The following is a 20,806-nucleotide window of genomic DNA, read 5'->3' as shown; positions in this document are numbered from 1 at the left end:
TTTGTTTATGATAGAGAGAGAGAGAGAGAGAGGCAGAATAATGAATAAATAATAATAATTTATTCTCATAAATAAATAAATAAAATCTTAAAAAAAAAAAAAAAAGAAAAGAAAAAGAAGGAAAGAACTTAGCTCGGGAGTTGGACAGAAGTTGGAATCCCAGCTTACATCAGCCCCAGCTGTGATCTAGAACAAGTTGCTCCAACTCTGCTGGCTTCACTTCCCCCTACGTTGCAGGACTGCTGAGAACTGGAGGCACTGTGCAGTAATAATAGGGACAGTTACCAAGCAGGCCTATTTACCCTGGCTCCACGAGAACCCTGCCCACTGGCAGGGTCAAAGCTGAGGTATTAGGGAATCACATTACAGAGAGGGTTGCCATTCTGGATTTTGGGGTCTCCTCCACTTGGTTGTTCCCTGTCCCACACAGGCTGGGGTGAAGGATGGAAATGCAGCAAGAGCCCTGGACTGGGAGCCTGGAGCCTGGGGTTCAGTGCTGGCTCTGCCACTGGCACTCTGGGCCACTTTGGAGGTTCCCTCTGCGGTTCTATTGTGGTCCTCACTAAAATATTGTGCTTTACTAATACACCTCAAATCGTGCCTCCTCCCTGGATATAAATGCTTCCATGGCTGCCCACTGCCCTCAGAAGAGAGCCTAACAAACACCTCAGCCCAAGGCCATCCAGTATTTGGCCCGTCCTTTTGCGCATCTTTCACTACTGCCCCCTCTTGGCCATCAAGCCCAGCCACCAGGAATTCTCTCAGGTCTCAAATGCACCGGGCTCTCTTCTGCTTTCAGGGCTGCCTGGAAAGCTCCTGCCTGCGTCTGGAACACGGCCCTCCCCCTCCACATCACCGCATCCTTCAGGTCCCCCCCAGAACATTCTGCCAACATTGTCGCTGCTACGGGAGTCTGGAGCTTAGTAGGGTGGGATAGAAATCCTAGGTTTGTTTGTTTATTTATTTATTTTATATTTTATTTATTCATGAGAGGCACAGAGAGAGAGAGAGGCAGAGACACAGGCAGAGGGAGAAGCAGGCTCCACGCAGGGAGCCCAATGTGGGACTCGATCCCAGGACCCCAGGATCACGCCCTGGGCCGAAGGCGGCGCTAAACTGCTGAGCCACCGGGGCTGCCCGAAATCCTAGGTTTATTTATTTATTTTTTTAAATTTATTTTTATTTATTTATGATAGTCACACACAGAGAGAGAGAGGCAGAGACACAGGCAGAGGGAGAAGCAGGCTCCATGCACCGGAAGCCCGATGTGGGATTCGATCCCGGGTCTCCAGGATCGCGCCCTGGGCCAAAGGCAGGCGCCAAACCGCTGCGCCACCCAAGGATCCCTGAAATCCTAGGTTTAAAAGTATGCTGATTGTAAGTAAAGATACGGGGCTTCATGAGATTACCTAAAATTTTTCTCATTTAGAGAAATAGTCATACTTTTTAGAATGCAGACCGTCAGAAAAATTAAGCATTCACCTCCAACAAACCAGATATGCACTTGATGAAACATACACAGAAATGGAAAGTAACAAGGCTGACATTTAAATATATATATATATATTCTAACTTTTTTTCATTAAAATTTGAAAACCATTGATTTAAACTGGGTAGACGAGATGGAAAGTCACCCATTGGATCGGGCAACTAGGACTCCCTAGTGACTTATGAGATCCTTCCAAGGGCGATTATGGCGAAGAGATGGGAAGAAAGATTGGCTAGAGTTGGGGTGCTGAGGACAGCTGAGTCCAGATCTTCCCTGAGCTCCCCAGCTACATGCCTGTATGCATCCCAGGCATTTCAGAAGCAACCCTGCCCAAAACTGCCCTGCACACCTGCCTCCCCCCATATCTTCCCTCAGTTTTTCTTATCTGAGTAATGGTGCCTCCAGCCAGCTGGGGGTACAGACCAGAAGTCTCCTGCTCATTCACCCCTTAAGTCTGATCCATCAGCGGGTCCTATCAGTACTACCTTCAAAGTATATTCTGAATTGGGCCCTTCTGACCACCTCTTCAACCCTAAGCCAAGCCACCACCATAATCTCCTACCTGAGCCTCCTGACTGGTCTCCCCACAGCCATCCTTGCCTTCCTCTGATGCATTCTCCAGGTCTTTGAAATGCATAAAACAGATCCTAGCATGCTTACCTTAACCTTTCAACAAGTTACTGTTGACTTACAGATGAATTCCATGTGCTTAACACTTCCTGCAAAAGCCTACGCTGAGCATCTGGGGCCCTGCATCACTACCCATTGAGCCACACTGGCTTGTTTTGCTTTGGTTTTTATTTTATTTTAATTATTATTATTTTTTTTTATGATAGTCACAGAGAGAGAGAGAGAGAGAGAGAGAGAGGCAGAGACATAGGCAGCGGGAGAAGCAGGCTCCATGCACCAGGAGCCCGATGTAGGATTCGATCCCAGGTCTCCAGGATCGCGCCCTGGGTCAGAGGCAGGCGCCAAACCGCTGCGCCACCCAGGGATCCCTGCTTTGGTTTTCAAAGAGAGAGAGAGAAAAAATACAAGTAGGCCGAGAGCGGCAGGCAGAAGGAGAGGGAGAAGCGGGCTCTCTGCTGAGCAGAGAGCCCAATGTGGGGGTTAATCCTAGGGTCCTGGGATCTTGACCTGAGCTGAGGGCAGACGCCCAACCAACTGAGCCACCCAGGTGCCCCACACTTTTGCTCTTTCTCCAACTCGCTGGCTTTTCTCCTGCCTCAAGGACTTTGAACTGCTCCTTTATAGCCCATTTGCCAGCTATTCTCTCAGCCTAGATTATGCTTCCCCTCCAACTTTGTATATGCTTGGCTCCAGCTTCAGTGGGACCTCCTCTGGGAGGCCTTCCCATCTAAGGGAGCACACCCCCCCTACCCTCACCATCCATCTGCTTCCCTGTTCTCTTCCTGCAAGCACAAAGCACAACTCATAATGACACATTTGTATGTTGAGTTGTTCGCTTCCACTACTAGATGGGAAACGCCACAGGGAAATGATGGCATCTGCCTTGTTCGCGGTTGAATTTCCTTGTAACATGTGTCTGACACACGATTAACACTTGATGAGCACTGGCTTCATAAAGCACCACCCCCTATATCGCCTCCAGCTCCTTACATGCTGTGGGGGCTCTTCCAGACTGCCGTGCCATCTTTTCTCACTCTCCTGCCTAACTCAGAAATTCCGCCCACACTGAAGATCATGGAGCCCCTTACTCCTCCCTTCCCCACCTCTGTCTCTATTCACAGTTTTCTCCATGCAATAGAGCTCTTTAGAGCTCTTTTAAGGATCGTCTCAAGCACTGTGAAGCATTTCCTGACCCCCCCCATACATGTTGATTTGTCCCTAGATTGAACCCTGAAATATTTTAGAACTAAGGGCACTCCTCTTGTGCTGCCTAGCCTTCACTCTGACTTCTAGGATAAGTTCTCAATAAATTTGTGGACAAAGCTGAAAACCACTACCCTACAGTCATCTTCAAATTCTAGTGGGCATCAGAACCACATGATGGGCTTTATCAGAACACAGAATCCCAGACTCCAAAGAGCACTTCAGTGAGACTCTGCCTTATTTCCAGCACTCTCTCTGACTCTGCCCATCGATTTAAGAACTTCATAAAAAGTTAACTTGAAGTGAACAGTATCCCCAGAGCCAAGATTCAGTCTTAGGAAAGGGAGCGAGCTCAGAGGTTGACAATCCCTACCCTTCTTCCTCCAAGATGAACAAAGACTCAAGTTCTTTATTTGCCTTTCTCTTTTAATCCCCTCCTTGCTCCAACTCTCAAAGAAGCACCCAGAAATCAAATACAAGGAAGCTCAAAGAGCCAAGGCCAGCCAACCTAAGATGAGCAGGCTCCCTCCTATAGGGGCCAAAGTCTGGATGCTGGGGTCTCCACTCAGAGCCTGGTAGTAAAAGCTGGTGCAGAATAAGGTGGTTCCAGAGGCTAGCAGTAACCCGGCCTGAAGGATACACAGGGAAGAATACAGGCGAGTAAGAAAAGGGGACCAAAAGGGGGCAAGGCGGGGCTTGACAAAGGTTGGGCGAGGGGGTAGGATTACCAAGAGGGGCTTTCTGCAGTGGGGCACCCCTAACAGGGCCAGGCTGTGTAAGAAGTGGTGTCTGTTGGTCTTGTCAAAGAGCTGTAAGAAAAAAGAGAAAGGTGGGGTGGGGGTGAGGGGTGGGGGTGGGGTGCGGGTGGACTTCCTAAGCAACGCTGGAGCCTAGACCCCGTTCGTCCCCCAGTTGGAGTCCCAGCTGGCCTCGCCCACGGGCACCCACGCTCTGGAGCCCCGCGCCCCGTCCCGCCCCTACTCCTTGCGGCGACCCCGGACTCTGGGCGCCCGGAGCCCCGGGAGCTGGGGAGCCCCAGAGCAGTTACTTCACCTCCTTCCCGTAGGCATCCGGAAACTGGGCGCCTGTGTAAGGAGAAGCAAAGGTTACCAGTCCGAGCGCCCGCCTCCACCGCCCCAACGCCCGACGGGACCCGGGGGCACACCGGAGAGAAGGAACGTCCCCGGGAGGCTTCCGACTGGTGCAAACGCGCATGGGCACTTCTGGAAACCTGACTGGACCCGGCTGGGGGGCTCTAAGAGGGTCAGGGCTCCGAGGGCTGTCTGGCACTTCCCACAGACCCCACCCTTGCACTAGACACCCCCCACCCCGGTCGTCGCAAGCGCAGTGTCCGCGGCGTCCGCAGCCCCCTGACCGTGCGCCCCGTAGGAGGCCAAGCCCAAGGCCCCGGCTCCCGACAAGGCGCCCAAACGGCGGAAAGCTGCCCCAAACCCGGCCATGGCAGCGGACGGTCACGCGCCGGCCCAACACCACCCAGGTCGCCCAAGACTCAAGCCAATCCCGGCCTCCCATGCAAATAAGGTCCACAGGTGCCCAATCCGGGCCGCGCTCATTTCGGCGTCTAGGTCTTCACTCGGGTACTTGCGCCTTTGTAAAACCTCTGCTGAGTGGCGAGGAGGTCTGGCGGGCGGAGAAAAGACAGCCAATGAGAGGCGGAGGAGCGGAGCAGTAGGGGCGGGGCTGCGAGGCGGGACTAGAGGATTTGCGTCACGGATTGGCCCACTTTCAAAGTTGATCGCTGCTTGGAACACCAACCCCCCCAACCTCCGGCCCATTTCCAAAGATCCCGGTCCCCACTCAAGGTTCCGCCCCTCTCCCCACTGGCTCCTCCTTTACAGCTTGAAACCAGACTCACTCCCAAAAAGAGGCGGCCGCTCGGGGAGCCAAGCCCCATCCACCGCCGGCAAACCCGGCCCACTGTCGAGATGGCTCCTCCCACCGACCCGAGGCCCCGCCTTCTTCACATGATGCCCCGCCCCCTAGAGTTCACCCCCTTCCAAGCCGCCCCCAGCCCACCAACCCCCAGAGCCCGGAAGGTGGGCGACCTCGGGAGGGGGGAGGCCTCCCCCTTGCCCCGGCCGCCCCGGCCGGCTGGCCGTTGGCCTGTCCGCGCCCGCCCCCTTCCACCGGCTCCAATCCCACCACACTCTGGAGGGCGGGCGGGCAGGCGGGTGCGAGCGAGGGGTGTGCGCCGCTCTCTCCGCAGGGGGCGGGGGAGGCGGCCGCGCGGTGACGCGCGGGGCTGCTGCGGCTGCTCCGCCGGCAGATCATCACTCTCGGGCTGGGATGGACGCGGGGCGGGCGGGCCCTGGCGCGCGGAGCCAGGAGTCCGGGCCTCCCGGCTGCTGAGCGGCCCCCGAAGCCTCCCCCTTGCCCCCGGTTCCCCTCCTAGGAGCCCTGCCGACCCCCACTCCGGGGCTCTAGACTCGGCTCCCGCCCTCCTCTGATTCCCTGGACCTCCCCCTCTCGCCCGCCCTCGGGATCGACTAGATCCCTCCCCCTCCCGAGGATTCCGGCTGGATCCCTGCCCCTGCACCGCGGATCCTGCGCTCCCGGGCTCTGGGCCCCTGGGGATTGCCGTAGACACCTCCTCCCGCACCCGATCCCTTAGGATCTTCCGCCTCTACCGCCTTCTGGTCCCTCGAAGCCAGCCCACGGAGCCTGTGGATCCCCAATACAGTCCTTCCTCGTTGCCCCCTCTTCGCTCCGCCGGCCCCACTGCGGGGTTCCCTGTTCTCGATTCCTCCTGACCCCATCCCCTATCTCTCCTTTCCCCGGGGATCGACTGGATCCCGGCCCCGCCCCCCGGGGCTGGGGCGATCCCCCTCCCCCGCCCGGTGAGGCGCTGCGGGCGGGGGCTGGGCCTGCGGGGCCGCGGGGGCTCAGAGGCCGCCGCCCCCCTCCCGAAGCCCGTCTGCCCCCTACTCGGAGCCCTGGATGGAGGCACCACGGCCCCAGGGCTGAGCCAGGTAGGAGCTAAGCCGGGCCGGGTGGAGGGGGGGGGTGCGTGGTGGTCCACTGGGGTCTCCTTTCCCCATCTCTCTCCCTGAGCCTGGTTTCCCCCCAGCCTGCTCTGTCTGCGTGTCTCCGCCTAGGGATGCTCTCGCCGTGTCTCTGCGTCTCGGTCTCTTTGTCTCTGCCTCTCCCCAGCCCATGAATGATCCTTTGAATGGGCCCACAGACCCCGTGTGTTCCCATCTCCCCCTCCCCCTCCTCCTCCCCTTCCTGGCCAAGCCATTCTCCCCACTGCAGGAAGGGGGGGCCTGCGGCCTGAGCCCCCCTCCCTCAATTCTCCCCGGCTGGGGGAGTCAGGCCCCGGGCAGAAACGGGGAGAGCAAGGCAGAGGGATCGGGAGAAGGAGGGGGGAGCAAGATGTGGCAGACAGAGATGGGGAGACAAAATGGGGAGGACAGAGGTAGGAAAGAGGGGAGAGAGAAGGGGCTTAAGGGAGAAGCGTGGGGAAGAGGTTTGGAGGAGAGAGAGAGGAGAGAGAGAGAGAGAGAGAGAGATGAGGAATGGGCGAGGAGGGAGGTGGAGAAGAGAGATGGAAAAAGACAAGGCAGAAGCCAGAGCAAGCTGGAAGAGGCCGGGAAAGATGCTCTGAGGGAGCGCTATGGAGGGGAGATGGGGGGAGGGCTCCAGTGGGAGGGAAGAAGGGAGAGACGCTGGCAGCCAGGAGGCCAGGGTCCCAAAGTACCTTAAAGGGGGGGAGCAGAGGCAGACCCTGTTAGTAGGAGGGGGAGAGGTGGGGGGCCATGGAAGCCGAACCCAGCCTGGCATGGACAGAGGAGATCCTGAGGGAGCCAGCCCCAAGCCCCCTCCTTCTGATGGGGGAGCAGGAGCTTAAGAGGACCTGAAGAGGGGGAGGGCATGACTGGGTGTGTGTGGTAAGGATTCCTGTGTCCTCATCTCTGGAATAAATTGACACCTGCAGAGAGCCACCCGCGGGCTGGCGCCTGGCTCCGAAAACCCCGCGTCAGCAAACAGCTCTGGCGGCTGGGGGGGGGGGGGGCAGACGGCAGGGGGGCTTGCCGAAATGACCTGGGTGTCTGCCCCTTCGGTCTGATCTTGTCTCTTGTCCTGCCCCTGCTGTCCTGAGCATCCAGGCATCAGAGCAGCGACTGTGGGGGGCTGGCACGGGGAAGGAGAGGTAAATAGCTGGGATGGGATGAGAAGAAAGCCGAGGCTTGCCCCCAGGACGTGGGTCAGAATGCCATGCGTGCAGGAGGCATCTGGGGTCCGAGGCTGTTGGAGACTGGCGGGGGGGGGGGGGGTGCGGGGGGCAGCCGGTGGCTGCATCTGATGCCCTCCAAACCCACCTCAGCACCCCTTCTCCCCAGCCAGAGGCCTGGTCACTGGGGCTAGGCTCTGATTGGCCAACAAGGAGCAAGAGGCGGATCTTTTAGGGGTTTTCTATGCCCCAATCTCCCGCTCCCCTCAACACACACATTTCTTTCTCTATGGTAAGGTTGGGGAAAACTCTAGCATTCTGACTCAGGCCTCTGCCCTCCTGCCCGGAATGTACACCATAACCCAGCCAGCCCCTTCCCCTCTTCCTCCAGACCCCCCTCCAGGGTTAAAGCTGCAGCCGGTTGCCGAGGTAACATTGCGGGGCAGCATCCTGTCGCCCGGCAACCGGCTGCAGGATCATGCATCTGTCCCCGGATTTGCCCCTCCAGCAGCATCCCCTCCCTACTCTAGCCCCTGCCTCAAGCACCTTAAATTCTAATGGAAGAAATGAGGAGGACCTGGAGGGAAGGGGTTCCCCCCTCCCCTGATGCACTGATCCTTAGGGAATGGGCTGTTGCCAGGAGGAAAAGGTGGAAGGCTGTGGTAGTCCCAAGAGTCTGGCCTGGGGTGGGGGTTCAGTGCTGTGAAATTATAGCTCTGGAGTAATTAACACGTATCAACAAACCCGCCACTTCCTGCTAATTAATGACTTGGTATTTTTATTTTCTCTTCCTTGTCTATCTCATCCCTCCCAGAGAGGTGGGAACTGGGACTCCTGAGTCCTGGAGGGGAGCCTGCCTGGGAGGGATAGAGCAGCTGGAAGGGTTGGGGGGACAGGATGCTGGATCTGGGGAGCTGGTCCTCCTTCTCCTCCGGCTCTGTCCTGGACGTCTACCACATCCTGACCCTTTCCCTGGCCTTAAGATGTTTCTATCTGGGTCCCTGCTTTGGGGCTGGGGGTTGCCTGCGGTTTCCGGGATTGGGGGGTTGCCAGGGGACCTGAGGGAGGAAGAAGGGAGGGCAACTTGGTCTGAATTCCAAGTCACTAACCACTTGTCTCTTGTTTCCCCGCCCCCTTCTGTCTGCCCTGTCCGATTCCCCTTCCCTTCTTCCACTTCTCTGTATTTTTCTGTTCGTCTGTCCGTCTGTCTGTCTCTGGCCTACCCTCCTCCTCCTGTCCCTCCTCCCTGCAGGTCGGGCCTACCTTCACCTCCTCCCACTTCCTTCCCCTTCCCCACCCCTTGCCCCCTCCATGGAGAGGAACAGACCCTTTCTCTGTCCAGTCTAACCCAGGTCCCTCCCGGCCCCCCTCCTCCCTCCTTTCCCCCCGCCCCCTCCTCCCTACTGGGGCGAGGGGGGGCCTCCCTCCCTCTCCCCCCCTTCTCTCTCTCTCCGAGGGGGGGGGTCCCGGGGAGGGAGGGGGGGTCCCCCGATCAGCATGTGGCTCCTGGCGCTGTGTCTGGTGGGGCTGGCAGGGGCTCAACGGGGGGGAGGGGGTCCCGGTGGCGGCGCCCCGGGCAGCCCAGGCCTGGGCCTCAGCAGCCTCGGGGAGGAACGCTTTCCGGTGGTGAACACGGCCTACGGGCGAGTGCGCGGCGTGCGGCGCGAGCTCAACAACGAGATCCTGGGTCCCGTCGTGCAGTTTTTGGGTGTGCCCTACGCCACGCCACCCCTGGGCGCCCGCCGCTTCCAGCCGCCCGAGGCCCCCGCCTCGTGGCCCGGCGTGCGCAACGCCACCACCCTGCCGCCCGCCTGCCCGCAGAACCTGCACGGCGCGCTGCCTGCAATCATGCTGCCTGTGTGGTTCACCGACAACTTGGAAGCTGCCGCCACCTACGTGCAGAACCAGAGCGAGGACTGCCTGTACCTCAACCTCTACGTGCCCACCGAGGACGGTAAGGGTGCGGGCACTGGGCCGGGCCCTGTGGACACTGCCCACAAACGCACACGCAGACCCCCCAGGCTTCTGCAGGGCCTAGGCCCAGAGCCCAGACTTTGTGGGATGTAGTCCCTCCCAGGGCAGTTTGGGGTCTGCTGGGCAGCCCCAAGGACCTGTCTACAGACTAACACCCCCAGAGAGAGCCGTAGGTACCCAGCTGGGCGTGTAGACCCCCATTCCTGCCAAGGCACACACACGGTGTGGCCCCAAGGGCCACCAGGCACCGGAAGCATCGCTCCTCTGCCTAGACACCTGCTCCAGCCCTGCCCCACCTACCAGCCCCAGGCCTTGGCTTGTCCCCAAGGGACACTTTGGTTCTTCTACACCTGCTGGAGAACAGACTCCACCTTTCCTCCAAGTGTGCATGGGCACACTTCCATCTGTCACATTGTGCTCAGGGCACTTCACCTGAGTGTAGCACCTCTTCCTTGGAGAGCTCTGACCCCTAGGCCCCCATGAGCACCCCTGAAGAATCAAGGAAGCTCCCTGTCGAGGGCCCCTCTATTCACAACACAGCACGCCCATCCCCCTGAGGACATCTTCCCTTCAGGAGGCTCAGCAGCCGGTGTCCTTGTAAAGGAGCTCTCCCCAGGTCACTGCCATGGTGCTCACGGCCCCCAGCACACTCCCCCAGAAAGTTCTTCACGAGCCAACCTTCAGCACACAGTATCTTTCAGGGTACCTTCCAGATGTCTACAACAGAGGTACTCAGCAGGACTCCAGCGGGCCCCAAAGCCCAGCCTCATAAATGGCCTCAGGTTATGCTTCTGACACTCCCCATCACTCCCCTAGAACACAACATCTCCACAGAGACCCTCTACTACAGCACCTCCCGCAGGCCATTTTCTGCCAACTGCACACACAGGCCTGGTACCCAGGAATCCCTGTACGCACCCAATACCCACCACACAAGGGCCACTACACACTGGGAATCTCAACCTCTCAGCACATGGGTCATGTACCCAACCAACCTATGCACGGACCATGTGCTCCATCATCCCATGTATCAAAATTCCCAGTGCCTCTGAAATTGTGTACCCTCTCACCACATAGACCCATGCTCCCCAGTGTCCATAGATATATATTGTGTGTCCTAGTAACACCCAGAGACCTTTGCCTCAATAATGCCTGCACGTGGCCACTCATACCACAGTACCCAACACCCTCAACGCTTCCCAAGCATCACTTACCCAACTCTACCTGGAGATCACCTGTATCATAGCCCATGCTGTGACAACACACCTAGCAACCCTACACCCAACCCGCAGATCAAGTATGCTAACGCCTCACTCCCAGCACCTCCCGTTCCAACCATCCACCCTCTCTTCCCCATACCAGCCATGCACCCTAACACAGTAATACCCCTCCCATGGAAACCATGCCTCCTAGCAACTCCTGCCCACAACACACAGAAGTAGCATCCACTCCAATCCTATCCAGATTCCAAGCACCCCAGTAGACTATTTACTCCGTTACACTCCACACGGCCTCCCCAGTACCACCATACCCTCCAGGTGAGAGCCATCCACTCCACATCCCTCTGCCCTCTCATGGGCCACCTACCCCAACAGCCTGCTCTTCATAATGGCAGGTGAATCACTCACCCCAGGGACTCCACACAGACTGTCCATCACCATGCTCTCCACTTATGGGCTCTCCACCCACCCTCCCACCTCCATGTAGGCTCTCCATGCCTGTGTCCCCCTCAGGGGGCTATCTCCTCGCCCCTCATGTTCATGTGGAACATCCTCCCAGGACCTCCCAGGATGTTCATGTGGAACATCCTCCCAGGACTTCCCCCTAGCGGGCTGTCCGGCCCAACACCTCCACACACAATGTCCACCCTGCCCCCGCACCACCTATGCCCACACCTTCTATATTTTTAACCATTGCTTATCACAGACCTGCTTGGGGCCTGACACGTTCAGGTGATCTCACTGAATCTTCACACCAGCTCTGCAAGGAAGAGGTTGACTCAGGCGGGCACGTGTGCATACACGCACACGTGTGCATGCACGTGCACACACACACACACACACAAATATTCTCACGCTCACCGCATGCCCTGCTGACTTCATCCCCATTCCTATCTTGTTGTAGAGAACAGACCCTAATCCTAATGGTCCCTTGGGGCTATCCTCACCAGTTGGGAGAAGCCTGGCAGAGGCTGGCCTGGGCCTTGCCAACCCATCCCTCCCCATGCCAGTGAGAGAAACCAATCTGCAGCAGGGACCTCCTCTGATTTCTGGGTTCCAGAATCGGCCCCTGACCCATTCCCCCTTCTGAGAGAAGCCTGGAACCAAACTCTGAGCCCAGTCCTGGGGCCTCTCCTTGACAACAGGAACAGTTTGTGCCTCCCAGCAGCTCCTGGCACCTTATGTGTCAGCCTCGCTCAAGGCACTGTGTTTCCTGTTCCTTCTTTGTGGACTGAACCCCAAATTGGGGAGGGGGGCTTTTTGGCATTAGAGCAATGTCGGGAAGAGGTGCTCATGCCTCTGGTGGGAAGTTGACCGACCATTTTTGGTGGGGGGAGAGTAGCCATGGGTAGGGGATGAGGTTGGGGGTGCAGAGGGAAGAGGTGGATGGAGGGCAAGACCTGATGACCCCTTTCCCTGCTTCGCCCCACATCGGGGAGGTGGGGTGAGAAGCCAGGCCCCCTGAGTGCGGATGGAAGAGGAATGCTGTCGGGGTGAGAGACTGGGCAGGCGGGCAGGCGGCCCTAGCTGGCCTAGCCCCAGCCCTCCAGTGGGGAGCAGAGGGCCAGCAGGGGCTGTGAGCTGCAGAGCAGAGGGGGGGGGCGGGCAACTCTATCCTACGCTCTGCCCTCCAGATGGGTCCTTTCTGCCCAGCCCCTCCCTCTCAGCCTGGGGGAGCAGGCAGGTACTGGGCTGGCCAAAAGAGGGCCTGTGTGAGTGGTGGCCCTGGTGGCACAGCTGGCCTTGGTCTCCCTAGGGCTCAGGGTGGGCCTCCCCTCCCCTCCCACCCCACTTCTAACACCGTTTCATTTCCAGCAATTAGCAAACACTTCGACAAGCCAAGCCAATATGTCTTAAAACAGGCCTCAGCCCACTCAGGCACCCCATCCCCCCAAAACCAGCCTTTTCTTTGGGGCATGACTTTTTCCGGGGAGGGGAACAAATTTGGGTTGTAGAAACGTTTTTCTCTTTTCTTGGTTTCTTTTTCTTGCAAACAAATTTTGCTTTTTTTGGCTTATTTTTTCTGCCCTCCACCCTCCCCTTTTCTGCTTCCTGTCCTCCCCTCCCCATCCACCACCTCTCCCCCGACCCCCATCTTTCCCCACAAAATTGTCCTTTTTTCTCTGTTTTGTGTTCCCGGTCTTAGGTCCGCTCACAAAAAAACGTGACGAGGCGACGCTCAATCCGCCAGACACAGGTAGATTTAAAAATCCCGCTGCTGCATGTGGTTGCTGATAAAGAGGATGCTCACGGCCCTGCCCCTAACTAAATGCCCCCCCGCAGCTCTCAAGGCCCCCCTCAGTTGTTCTCCCAACTAAAAACGAAAAAGAAAAGAAAAGAAAAATTTGTACTAATTGGAAAAAATAATTATGAAAACTTCAAAACTTCAAATGAAATTCGAACACAATGTTGGACCCACTAGCAAACCTACAAGAAAAGCTAAACATGGCCAAAAATATAAGTGAGAAAAGAAATTGGAAATGTCCGAGAAAAAACAAAACAAAACAAAACAAAAACCACAAACACCAAAGAATTGGATAAAATGTTTAGAGTTTGACAGCAATTTGGACTGTTTGGAAACTTGCGAAATGTAACATTTGAAACAAACAAACAAACAAAACCAAACAACTTTAATTCGGAGCAAAACTACATTCGAAAAAAGTATCTTAAGTTGGCAAATTGATGACCTAATTGAAACATCAGAAACAAACCTGCTACAATTTCAAAAGCCTGTCAGATGCAGAAAACACAAACATTTGGAGCAAATGAAAGAATTCGGAAATTTTTGAACACAGGGCCCAATATCTTGAAGTTTCACCACAAAATTTTGAAAAACAAAAAAATAAATGCAAAGAACTTTTTTCTTTTTTTTCTTTTTTTCCCAAAAAAAAAAACAAAAAAAATACAAAACAAAACAAAACACGGATCTTTTTGGTTTTTGGTTTTTTTGTTTTTGGTTTTTTCTTTTCTTGTTGAATCTGCCCCGAGAGCTTCTGGCTTTTTGGTTGTTGTTGGGTTTTTTTTTTTTTTTTTTTTCTTTCTTTCTTCTTTCTTGATCCTGTTTTTTGTTGTTGGTTTTGAATTCTTGGTGCCGGGGGTCCCCTCCCTGCTCCTTCCCTTTCCGACCCCTCCTCCCCCCACACCGGGAGTGGAGGTGCTGGGTGGGGAGGAGTGGGGAAAAGTAAGGAGGCAAAAGGAGGGCCTGGCAGGGAGGAGACTCCGGCCTGAGTCTGGCTGGAAGGCCACCAGAGGTTCGGAAACCAGGGGAAGAGCAGGATTCTGAGAGGACACAGAGAGGGCGGAGCCCACCAAGTGGAGGGAGGTGGCAGAGAAGGTCCTAAGAGACTGGAGGCTGCAAGCTGCCTGCAGGGGTGGAGGCGAGTGTCTTAGTGTCCTGTGGGCTCACCCAGCAGGCAGGCAGGAGAAAAGTTTCTAGTGGGAGGAAGGGAGGCAAGCAGAGCCGTTGGGGACTGGCCGTGGAGGCCTAGGCCTGGCTCTGGTTTGTTGAATGCCCAGGCTAGTCAGAGATTGCAAGTGTCAAGGAAGAGGAGGGGCAGTGGGCCATGGGTGACCCCAGCCCTGCACCATGGCTGAATCATGGAGGGCTGTAACAAAGGGTACTGGCCTTGGGGACCCTGGCAAGCCCACTCAGACTCCCACCCTCTTCCGGAATCTGACTCCTCAGTGGCAGTGATTAATGGGATCCTTTTGGGACATGGCAAGAGGGGCGCCCAGTGCAGGGTCAGGCCAGTTTGGGGGGTGGGTCTGTGACTAAAGAACTGTACCCTGGCTTTATCAAGCAGGCTCTTTCCCACCCTGCCTCCTCCTGCCACAGTAATTAGGCTGGGGGTTGCCATGGTAACTGGGGAGGTGACCTAGAAAGGAATTAGGGCGGGGAGGAGACCAAGCCCCCAGGGACCCTAGGCTGGCACCCCCTCACCCACAGACCAGGCTACCACATGGACCTGAGACCCAAGTCTGAGGAACTGCCTGGACCCTTCCAGCATCTCTAGCACTAGTGCCAGCGTTGGGAGTTTGCTCTACCTAGGAGCAGGAAGGAGATTTGCTGTGTGTGTGTGGGGAGGGGGTCCCCTGGATCCAGCAGATGCCCTGGGGAGGGTCCCCCCCACCTCTAGCTTCTTGGAAGGTCTGTCTGGCATTTGAGGAAGTGCCGTGGGGCAGGCCAGCAGGAGGTGGAGTGGGGCCTTTGGCCAGGGCTAGATGGGGAGGGAGGGAGGGGAATCCGGTCTTGCCCCCCAGGGACGGGAGTGACATGTCCCCTGAGCTCCAGGCTGGTCCTCCTCCACAGGCCTGGGAGCTGGGTGGTGCTGCTTCTGGTCTGACTATATTCTTGTCCCCTGACCCTGGCCCACCGCCCACCCCCTCCCCACGCAGATATCCGGGACTCGGGGAAGAAGCCCGTGATGCTGTTTCTCCACGGCGGCTCCTACATGGAGGGCACCGGGAACATGTTCGATGGCTCCGTCCTGGCCGCCTATGGCAACGTCATTGTAGCCACGCTCAACTACCGGCTTGGGGTGCTCGGTGAGGGTGGGCCGCCAACCCTCGGGGCTGGAGCCTGGGAGGGGGCCCTGGGGGGTGGTGTTCCTCCAGACCCAGCAGAAGCAGAATGGCTTCTGGGCTGCACTGAGCTGCCCAGAAAGGGGGCGAGGGTGCTCTGACCCCCCCAGGAAGCCCCTTCCCTTGTCTGCTTCCAGGCTTTCTCAGCACCGGGGACCAGGCTGCAAAAGGCAACTATGGACTCCTAGACCAGATCCAGGCACTGCGATGGCTCAGTGAAAACATTGCCCACTTCGGGGGTGACCCTGAGCGCATCACCATCTTTGGATCTGGGGCAGGGGCTTCCTGTGTCAACCTTCTGATCCTCTCTCACCATTCGGAAGGTACCTGCGACCCCTCAGCCTGCCCCTCCTCCCATCCCCTTTCCCACACTCTGGCCCTTCCCAGGTCCCTCTTCCCACCTTGGGCTAACGATGTGGCCCTACCTGAGGCCTGCCTGTCCTGCCAGGCTTGTTCCAGAAGGCCATCGCCCAGAGCGGCACTGCCATTTCCAGTTGGTCTGTCAACTACCAGCCGCTCAAGTACACGCGCCTGCTGGCGGCCAAAGTGGGCTGTGACCGCGAGGACAGCACCGAAGCTGTGGAGTGTCTGCGCCGGAAGCCCTCCCGGGAGCTGGTGGACCAGGATGTACAGCCCGCCCGGTATGGGGGTGGGAGAGGGCTGGGGCCAGGCCTTCCCTTCCCTTGCTGGTTCCCAGGAGGTTAATGGGGAGAGGTGCCCACAGGCATTCCGCTTGGTAAGGAGATGTGAGCTTTGGGTCCCTCTGCCAGCCCTGCCTCCTCCTCTGGGAAGCCTTCCCTAAGTGGAGGTGCCCAGACAGAGTGCACGCAGGTGCCACAGAGCGCTTTTGGGAAGACTTCCCGGGAGGCCAGGTGCCCTGAGGACTCAGGAGATTTTACCGAGGGGTGCGAAGGGTCTTCTGAGCAGAAGGCCAGGCAGGCCATGCACTGAGAGGAGGCTGGGGAGCAGGTGCTGAGACCCTGACCCCTTTTCCCCAGTTACCACATCGCCTTTGGGCCCGTGGTGGATGGTGACGTCGTCCCCGATGACCCCGAGATCCTCATGCAGCAGGGAGAGTTCCTCAACTATGACATGCTTATTGGCGTCAACCAAGGAGAAGGCCTCAAGTTCGTGGAGGACTCCGCAGAGAGTGAGGACGGCGTGTCTGCCAGCGCCTTTGACTTTACAGTCTCCAACTTTGTGGACAACCTGTATGGCTACCCTGAGGGCAAGGATGTGCTTCGGGAGACCATCAAGTTCATGTACACGGACTGGGCTGACCGGGACAATGGCGAGATGCGAAGAAAGACCCTGCTGGCGCTCTTTACAGACCACCAGTGGGTGGCACCAGCTGTGGCCACCGCCAAGCTGCACGCTGACTACCAGTCCCCTGTCTACTTTTATACCTTCTACCACCACTGCCAGGCTGAGGGCCGGCCCGAGTGGGCAGACGCAGCACACGGGGACGAGCTACCCTATGTCTTTGGTGTGCCCATGGTGGGTGCCACCGACCTCTTCCCCTGCAACTTCTCCAAGAATGACGTCATGCTCAGCGCTGTGGTCATGACCTACTGGACCAACTTCGCCAAGACTGGGTGAGGGCGGCCGGTGGGGCTGGGTGGGCCCCTCCACCTGCAGGCCAAGGCACACACCCCCTCCATGCTCAGTGCCCCGTCTCTCACTCCTCATAGTCACTCCTCCATCATTGCCTTGTTGACCCAGATACCTGCTGGACACCTTCTCTGTGCCAGGCACTGAGCTTCCTGTTGGAGATTCAGCAGAGTCAGATCCTAGGGGCCCATCCTTGTTGGGGGAGGGGTGCTCCCTGGGTAGCTTTGGCTCCAGGTCTGTCTCTCCTGCCCTCCTCCCTCCCCTGTCTCTCCTGGCACTCTGCTCTGCATCTGATGCTCTGGGCTGTGTATCTGTGAGGATTTGTGTCTGTGTCTCTGTCCCTCTCTCTACATCTCTCTCTTCAAATCCACTGATGTCTCTGCCTTTCCCTTGACTCTTGCCCGGGTGTCTGCTTTTCTCTTGCTAGTCTCCCCCTGACTGTCTCTGTCCTTTGTTTCTTTGTTCCTAAATGTGTCTATCTCACTCAGTCTCAGAGGTGGCCTCTCTCACCGGGTATCTCTCTGCCTCTCTCTATGCCTCCGTCATCCCTGCCCATCTCTGCCCCTCTGCCCTCATCTCTGCCTATCTCTGCCCCTCTGCCCTCATCCCTGCCTGCCTCTGGCAGTTTCTCCCTCTCTCGCTCTCGCTCTCGCTCGCTCTCTCCCGGGCCTCCCTTCTGTGGGTCTCCCTACCCTCCCGGCGGAGCCTTCCCCTCACTCCACCTTTCCCCACCCTCCTGTGCCCGCAGCGACCCCAACCAGCCAGTGCCGCAGGACACCAAGTTCATCCACACCAAGCCCAACCGCTTCGAGGAGGTGGTGTGGAGCAAGTTCAACAGCAAGGAGAAGCAGTACCTGCACATTGGCCTGAAGCCCCGCGTGCGCGACAACTACCGCGCCAACAAGGTGGCCTTCTGGCTGGAGCTGGTGCCGCACCTGCACAACCTGCACACGGAGCTCTTCACCACCACCACGCGCCTGCCGCCCTACGCCACGCGCTGGCCGCCGCGCCCGCCCCCCGGCGCCTCGGGCACCCGCCGGCCCCCGCCGCCCGCCACGCTGCCGCCCGAGCCCGAGCCCGAACCGGGCCCGCGGGCCTACGACCGCTTCCCCGGGGACTCCCGGGACTACTCCACCGAGCTCAGCGTCACGGTGGCGGTGGGCGCCTCGCTGCTCTTCCTCAACATCCTGGCCTTCGCCGCGCTCTACTACAAGCGGGACCGGCGGCAGGAGCTGCGGTGCCGGCGGCTCAGCCCCCCGGGGGGCTCGGGCTCGGGAGTGCCGGCCGGGGGCCCCCTGCTGCCTGCCGCGGGCCGGGAGCTGCCGCCCGAGGAGGAGCTGGTGTCGCTGCAGCTGAAGCGCGCGGGGGGCGTCGGGGCGGACCCCGCCGAGGCCCTGCGCCCCGCCTGCCCGCCCGACTACACGCTGGCCCTGCGCCGGGCTCCGGACGACGTGCCTCTGCTGGCCCCCGGGGCGCTGACCCTGCTGCCCAGTGGCCTGGGGCCGCCGCCGCCGCCGCCGCCCCCCTCCCTGCACCCCTTCGGGCCCTTCCCGCCGCCGCCCCCCACCGCCGCGGGCCACAACAACACGCTCCCGCACCCCCACTCCACCACTCGGGTATAGGGGGCGGCGTGGGGGCGGGGGCCCTCCTCCGCAGCCCCCTGCCCCCCCACCGCGCCCCCAGCCAGCGGGCGGTGGCCGCTCGGAAGTCAGGGAGGAGGACTGGCCGCAGGCTCCTCGCCACCGCGCTGGACGTGTCACCCCGCGGTGTGGCCCCGGTGGCGAGGGGCGCCAGGTGGACATGGGCGTCCTCACCACCACGGGTGTCTTTCCCATGCCCAGAGGCCCGTTCTCTTCTTTGGACCTGGGCCTTGGAACAACTGGGGGGCACTCGGTCCCCTCCACTGGGACACCAGTCTTGGGTGTGTGGCAGCGTGGAGGTGTGCTTTCTCACAAGGGGGTGTGTTTTCCCATGTGCAGGGTGAGGTTTTTTTTTGCCCCCCTGGACACATGTTGGCCCCCTCAAAGAATTTCTGCGGGGATTTGTACCCCAGACCCCTGTTCCCTCATGCCTTCTCTCACCTCCTCCCCCTCCCACACCCCATGGAGACCCTGGAAGTGGCGTAGTTGGCGGACAGTGACCCTGGGCCACCAGACGACACAGGGTGGTGCCTGGGAAGGTAGCGAGGAAATCAGCCGTCCCCCTCCTCCCGCTCAGAGCCCCCTGCCCCCTCTGCCCCCAGCGAAGCATGTTTATCCCCCGTGGCCCATGTCAGATGAAGCACGTCCTCTGGGTAGGCTTCGCCTCCCACAGATGACAGACAAGACAGACAGACACAGATTCCCTGCCGGGTGGGGGGAAGGGAGGAGATCCGTGCATCCCTGTGCAGCCTGGGAACGTGTTGTCTCGTGGGTCCAGGACACACTCTGAGTGCAAACATGTTCTTGTGTGTGGATGAGTGTTTTCCCCCATGAAGACGGTCCCTTCCTCTCTAGCACTTCCAGGCAGCCCCAGGCCTGAGGCCTAGCACTTAGATCCTCCTCACCCAGCAGGTGGGAACAGACTTGAAGAAGCTGGGAGGGGTGCCCCTCTCTTCCCCCAAGAGATGCCAAGTTGGGGGGTGTGGTGTGCCACCCACAGAGGCCATGCATGCTTGACCAAAGCCCTCACTGGGGTCTAAGGACAGCCTTTCCCTCAGTTCTCAGACCATTGTTCATCCGTGCCAAACTGGGTCAGGTGGGTTTGAGGGGTGTGGGGGGGCGGAAGACCCCCCAGATGTGCCAAGGATTCTCCAGTCCTGGGCCAGGGCAGGTAAATGTAGGGACAGGTGGGATACCAGGGAGGCAAGTGGCAGTGAAAGGGGGTCCTGCTTGTGTCTCTCCTTCGTCCACGGCGTCTCACTCCTCCCGTCTCTGCCTCAGTGTCCCTCTTCCCATGTCTGTCTCCCTCTTCTCAATGTGAGAACGCCTTCTCCCCTCAGCCCCCCGTTCCCTGCCTGGACCCTGCCGGGCCCCCTTCCCTCAGCTGCCTGAGCTCAAGGAAAGGGGCATGGAGGGCACAGGGCAGGCACAGGGGAGGAGGCAGGGGGTACAAAGGCTTCTCAGGACAGGTTGGGGAATGAGGTCAGCTGTGCCAAGGAACAGGTGGCGGGGGCGGCGGGAGACGGGGCTCGGGTGGACAGCAGCAGGGACAGTTTGAAAGGACATGTGTGAGGTGACTGTCCGGAGAGGACACCGCCTGAGGAGAAAGGGTCTGGGCCTCTGGGGAGAAGGATGATGTCAGGAAGGGTTTTAAGGGACACCAGTGAGGGAGTGTCCTCTTCTGCTGGTGTTTTCTGAGTTTGTTAGTGCCAAACTGGAGTAGGGGGTGGGGTGCTGTCTTCCACTGACACCCAGATCCAGAATCCCTGGTCTTGGCTCCCCAGAACTCTGCCTCCTGTCCCTTCTGCCACCTACCCCCACAGAAACTTAATTCTTTTCTGACCCCTTCCCTTGCCTGGTCTAGCTCCTCTCCAAACAGCCATGCCCTCTAAATGCTAGAGACCTGGGCCCTGAACCCTGTAGACAGATGCCCCCCAAACTGGGGCATGGGAGGGGGGCTGGGGGACCCCATGATTCAGCCACGGACTCCAATGCCCAGCCCCTCTCCCCAGAACAATCCCCTGACAATCCCATGTCCCTAACCCCAACCCGTTGCGGCTCTGTACACATTTTTAAACCTGGCAAAAGATGAAGAGAATATTGTAAATATAAAAATTTAACTGTTGGCTTGTGCCTGCTGTGATGGGGGTGGCGTAGGGGTGAGTGGAAGGGGAGTGGGGGGGCTCCAAGAAATGAGTCTTTGGGCCACTCCAGCCAGTGAGGAGAGGGAGGTGATCTGAGCCTGCAGCCCATTTTGGGAGCTGCT

General features: G+C 58.5%; 2 protein-coding genes across 4 annotated transcripts; one reads left to right on the top strand and one right to left on the bottom strand.

Annotated features, from left to right (window-relative positions):
• Positions 1–3,727: 3,727 nt before the first annotated feature.
• On the bottom strand, positions 3,728–5,338 carry TMEM256 (transmembrane protein 256). Its single transcript, XM_077892879.1, has 5 exons — positions 5,199–5,338; positions 4,698–4,963; positions 4,376–4,407; positions 4,051–4,131; positions 3,728–3,951 (listed from the first exon to the last, which is right to left on the bottom strand). The coding sequence occupies exons 2-5, from the start codon at positions 4,780–4,782 to the stop codon at positions 3,808–3,810; spliced, it is 342 nt and encodes a 113-aa protein (XP_077749005.1). The 5' UTR covers positions 4,783–4,963; positions 5,199–5,338; the 3' UTR covers positions 3,728–3,807.
• Positions 5,339–5,571: 233 nt separating this feature from the next.
• NLGN2 (neuroligin 2) lies at positions 5,572–20,665 on the top strand. Of its 3 annotated transcripts, none has more exons than XM_077892854.1 (8): positions 5,573–6,312; positions 8,767–9,468; positions 12,855–12,905; positions 15,104–15,253; positions 15,427–15,612; positions 15,738–15,930; positions 16,288–16,884; positions 17,649–20,665. In XM_077892854.1, exons 2-8 carry the CDS (start codon positions 9,012–9,014, stop codon positions 18,520–18,522), a joined length of 2,508 nt encoding a protein of 835 aa, XP_077748980.1. In that variant the 5' UTR covers positions 5,573–6,312; positions 8,767–9,011; the 3' UTR covers positions 18,523–20,665. The 3 variants fall into 3 exon arrangements, with proteins under 3 accessions (XP_077748981.1, XP_077748980.1, XP_077748982.1); XM_077892856.1 differs by having other exon boundaries at positions 5,576–6,312; positions 9,336–9,468; XM_077892855.1 differs by lacking the exon at positions 12,855–12,905 and having other exon boundaries at positions 5,572–6,312.
• Positions 20,666–20,806: the final 141 nt, after the last annotated feature.

The sequence above is a fragment of the Canis aureus genome, chromosome 3, assembly GCF_053574225.1.
Source record: "Canis aureus isolate CA01 chromosome 3, VMU_Caureus_v.1.0, whole genome shotgun sequence".
In the NCBI taxonomy this organism is placed as follows: Eukaryota; Metazoa; Chordata; class Mammalia; order Carnivora; family Canidae; genus Canis; species Canis aureus.
This window is presented reverse-complemented; position numbering and strand designations above follow the sequence as displayed.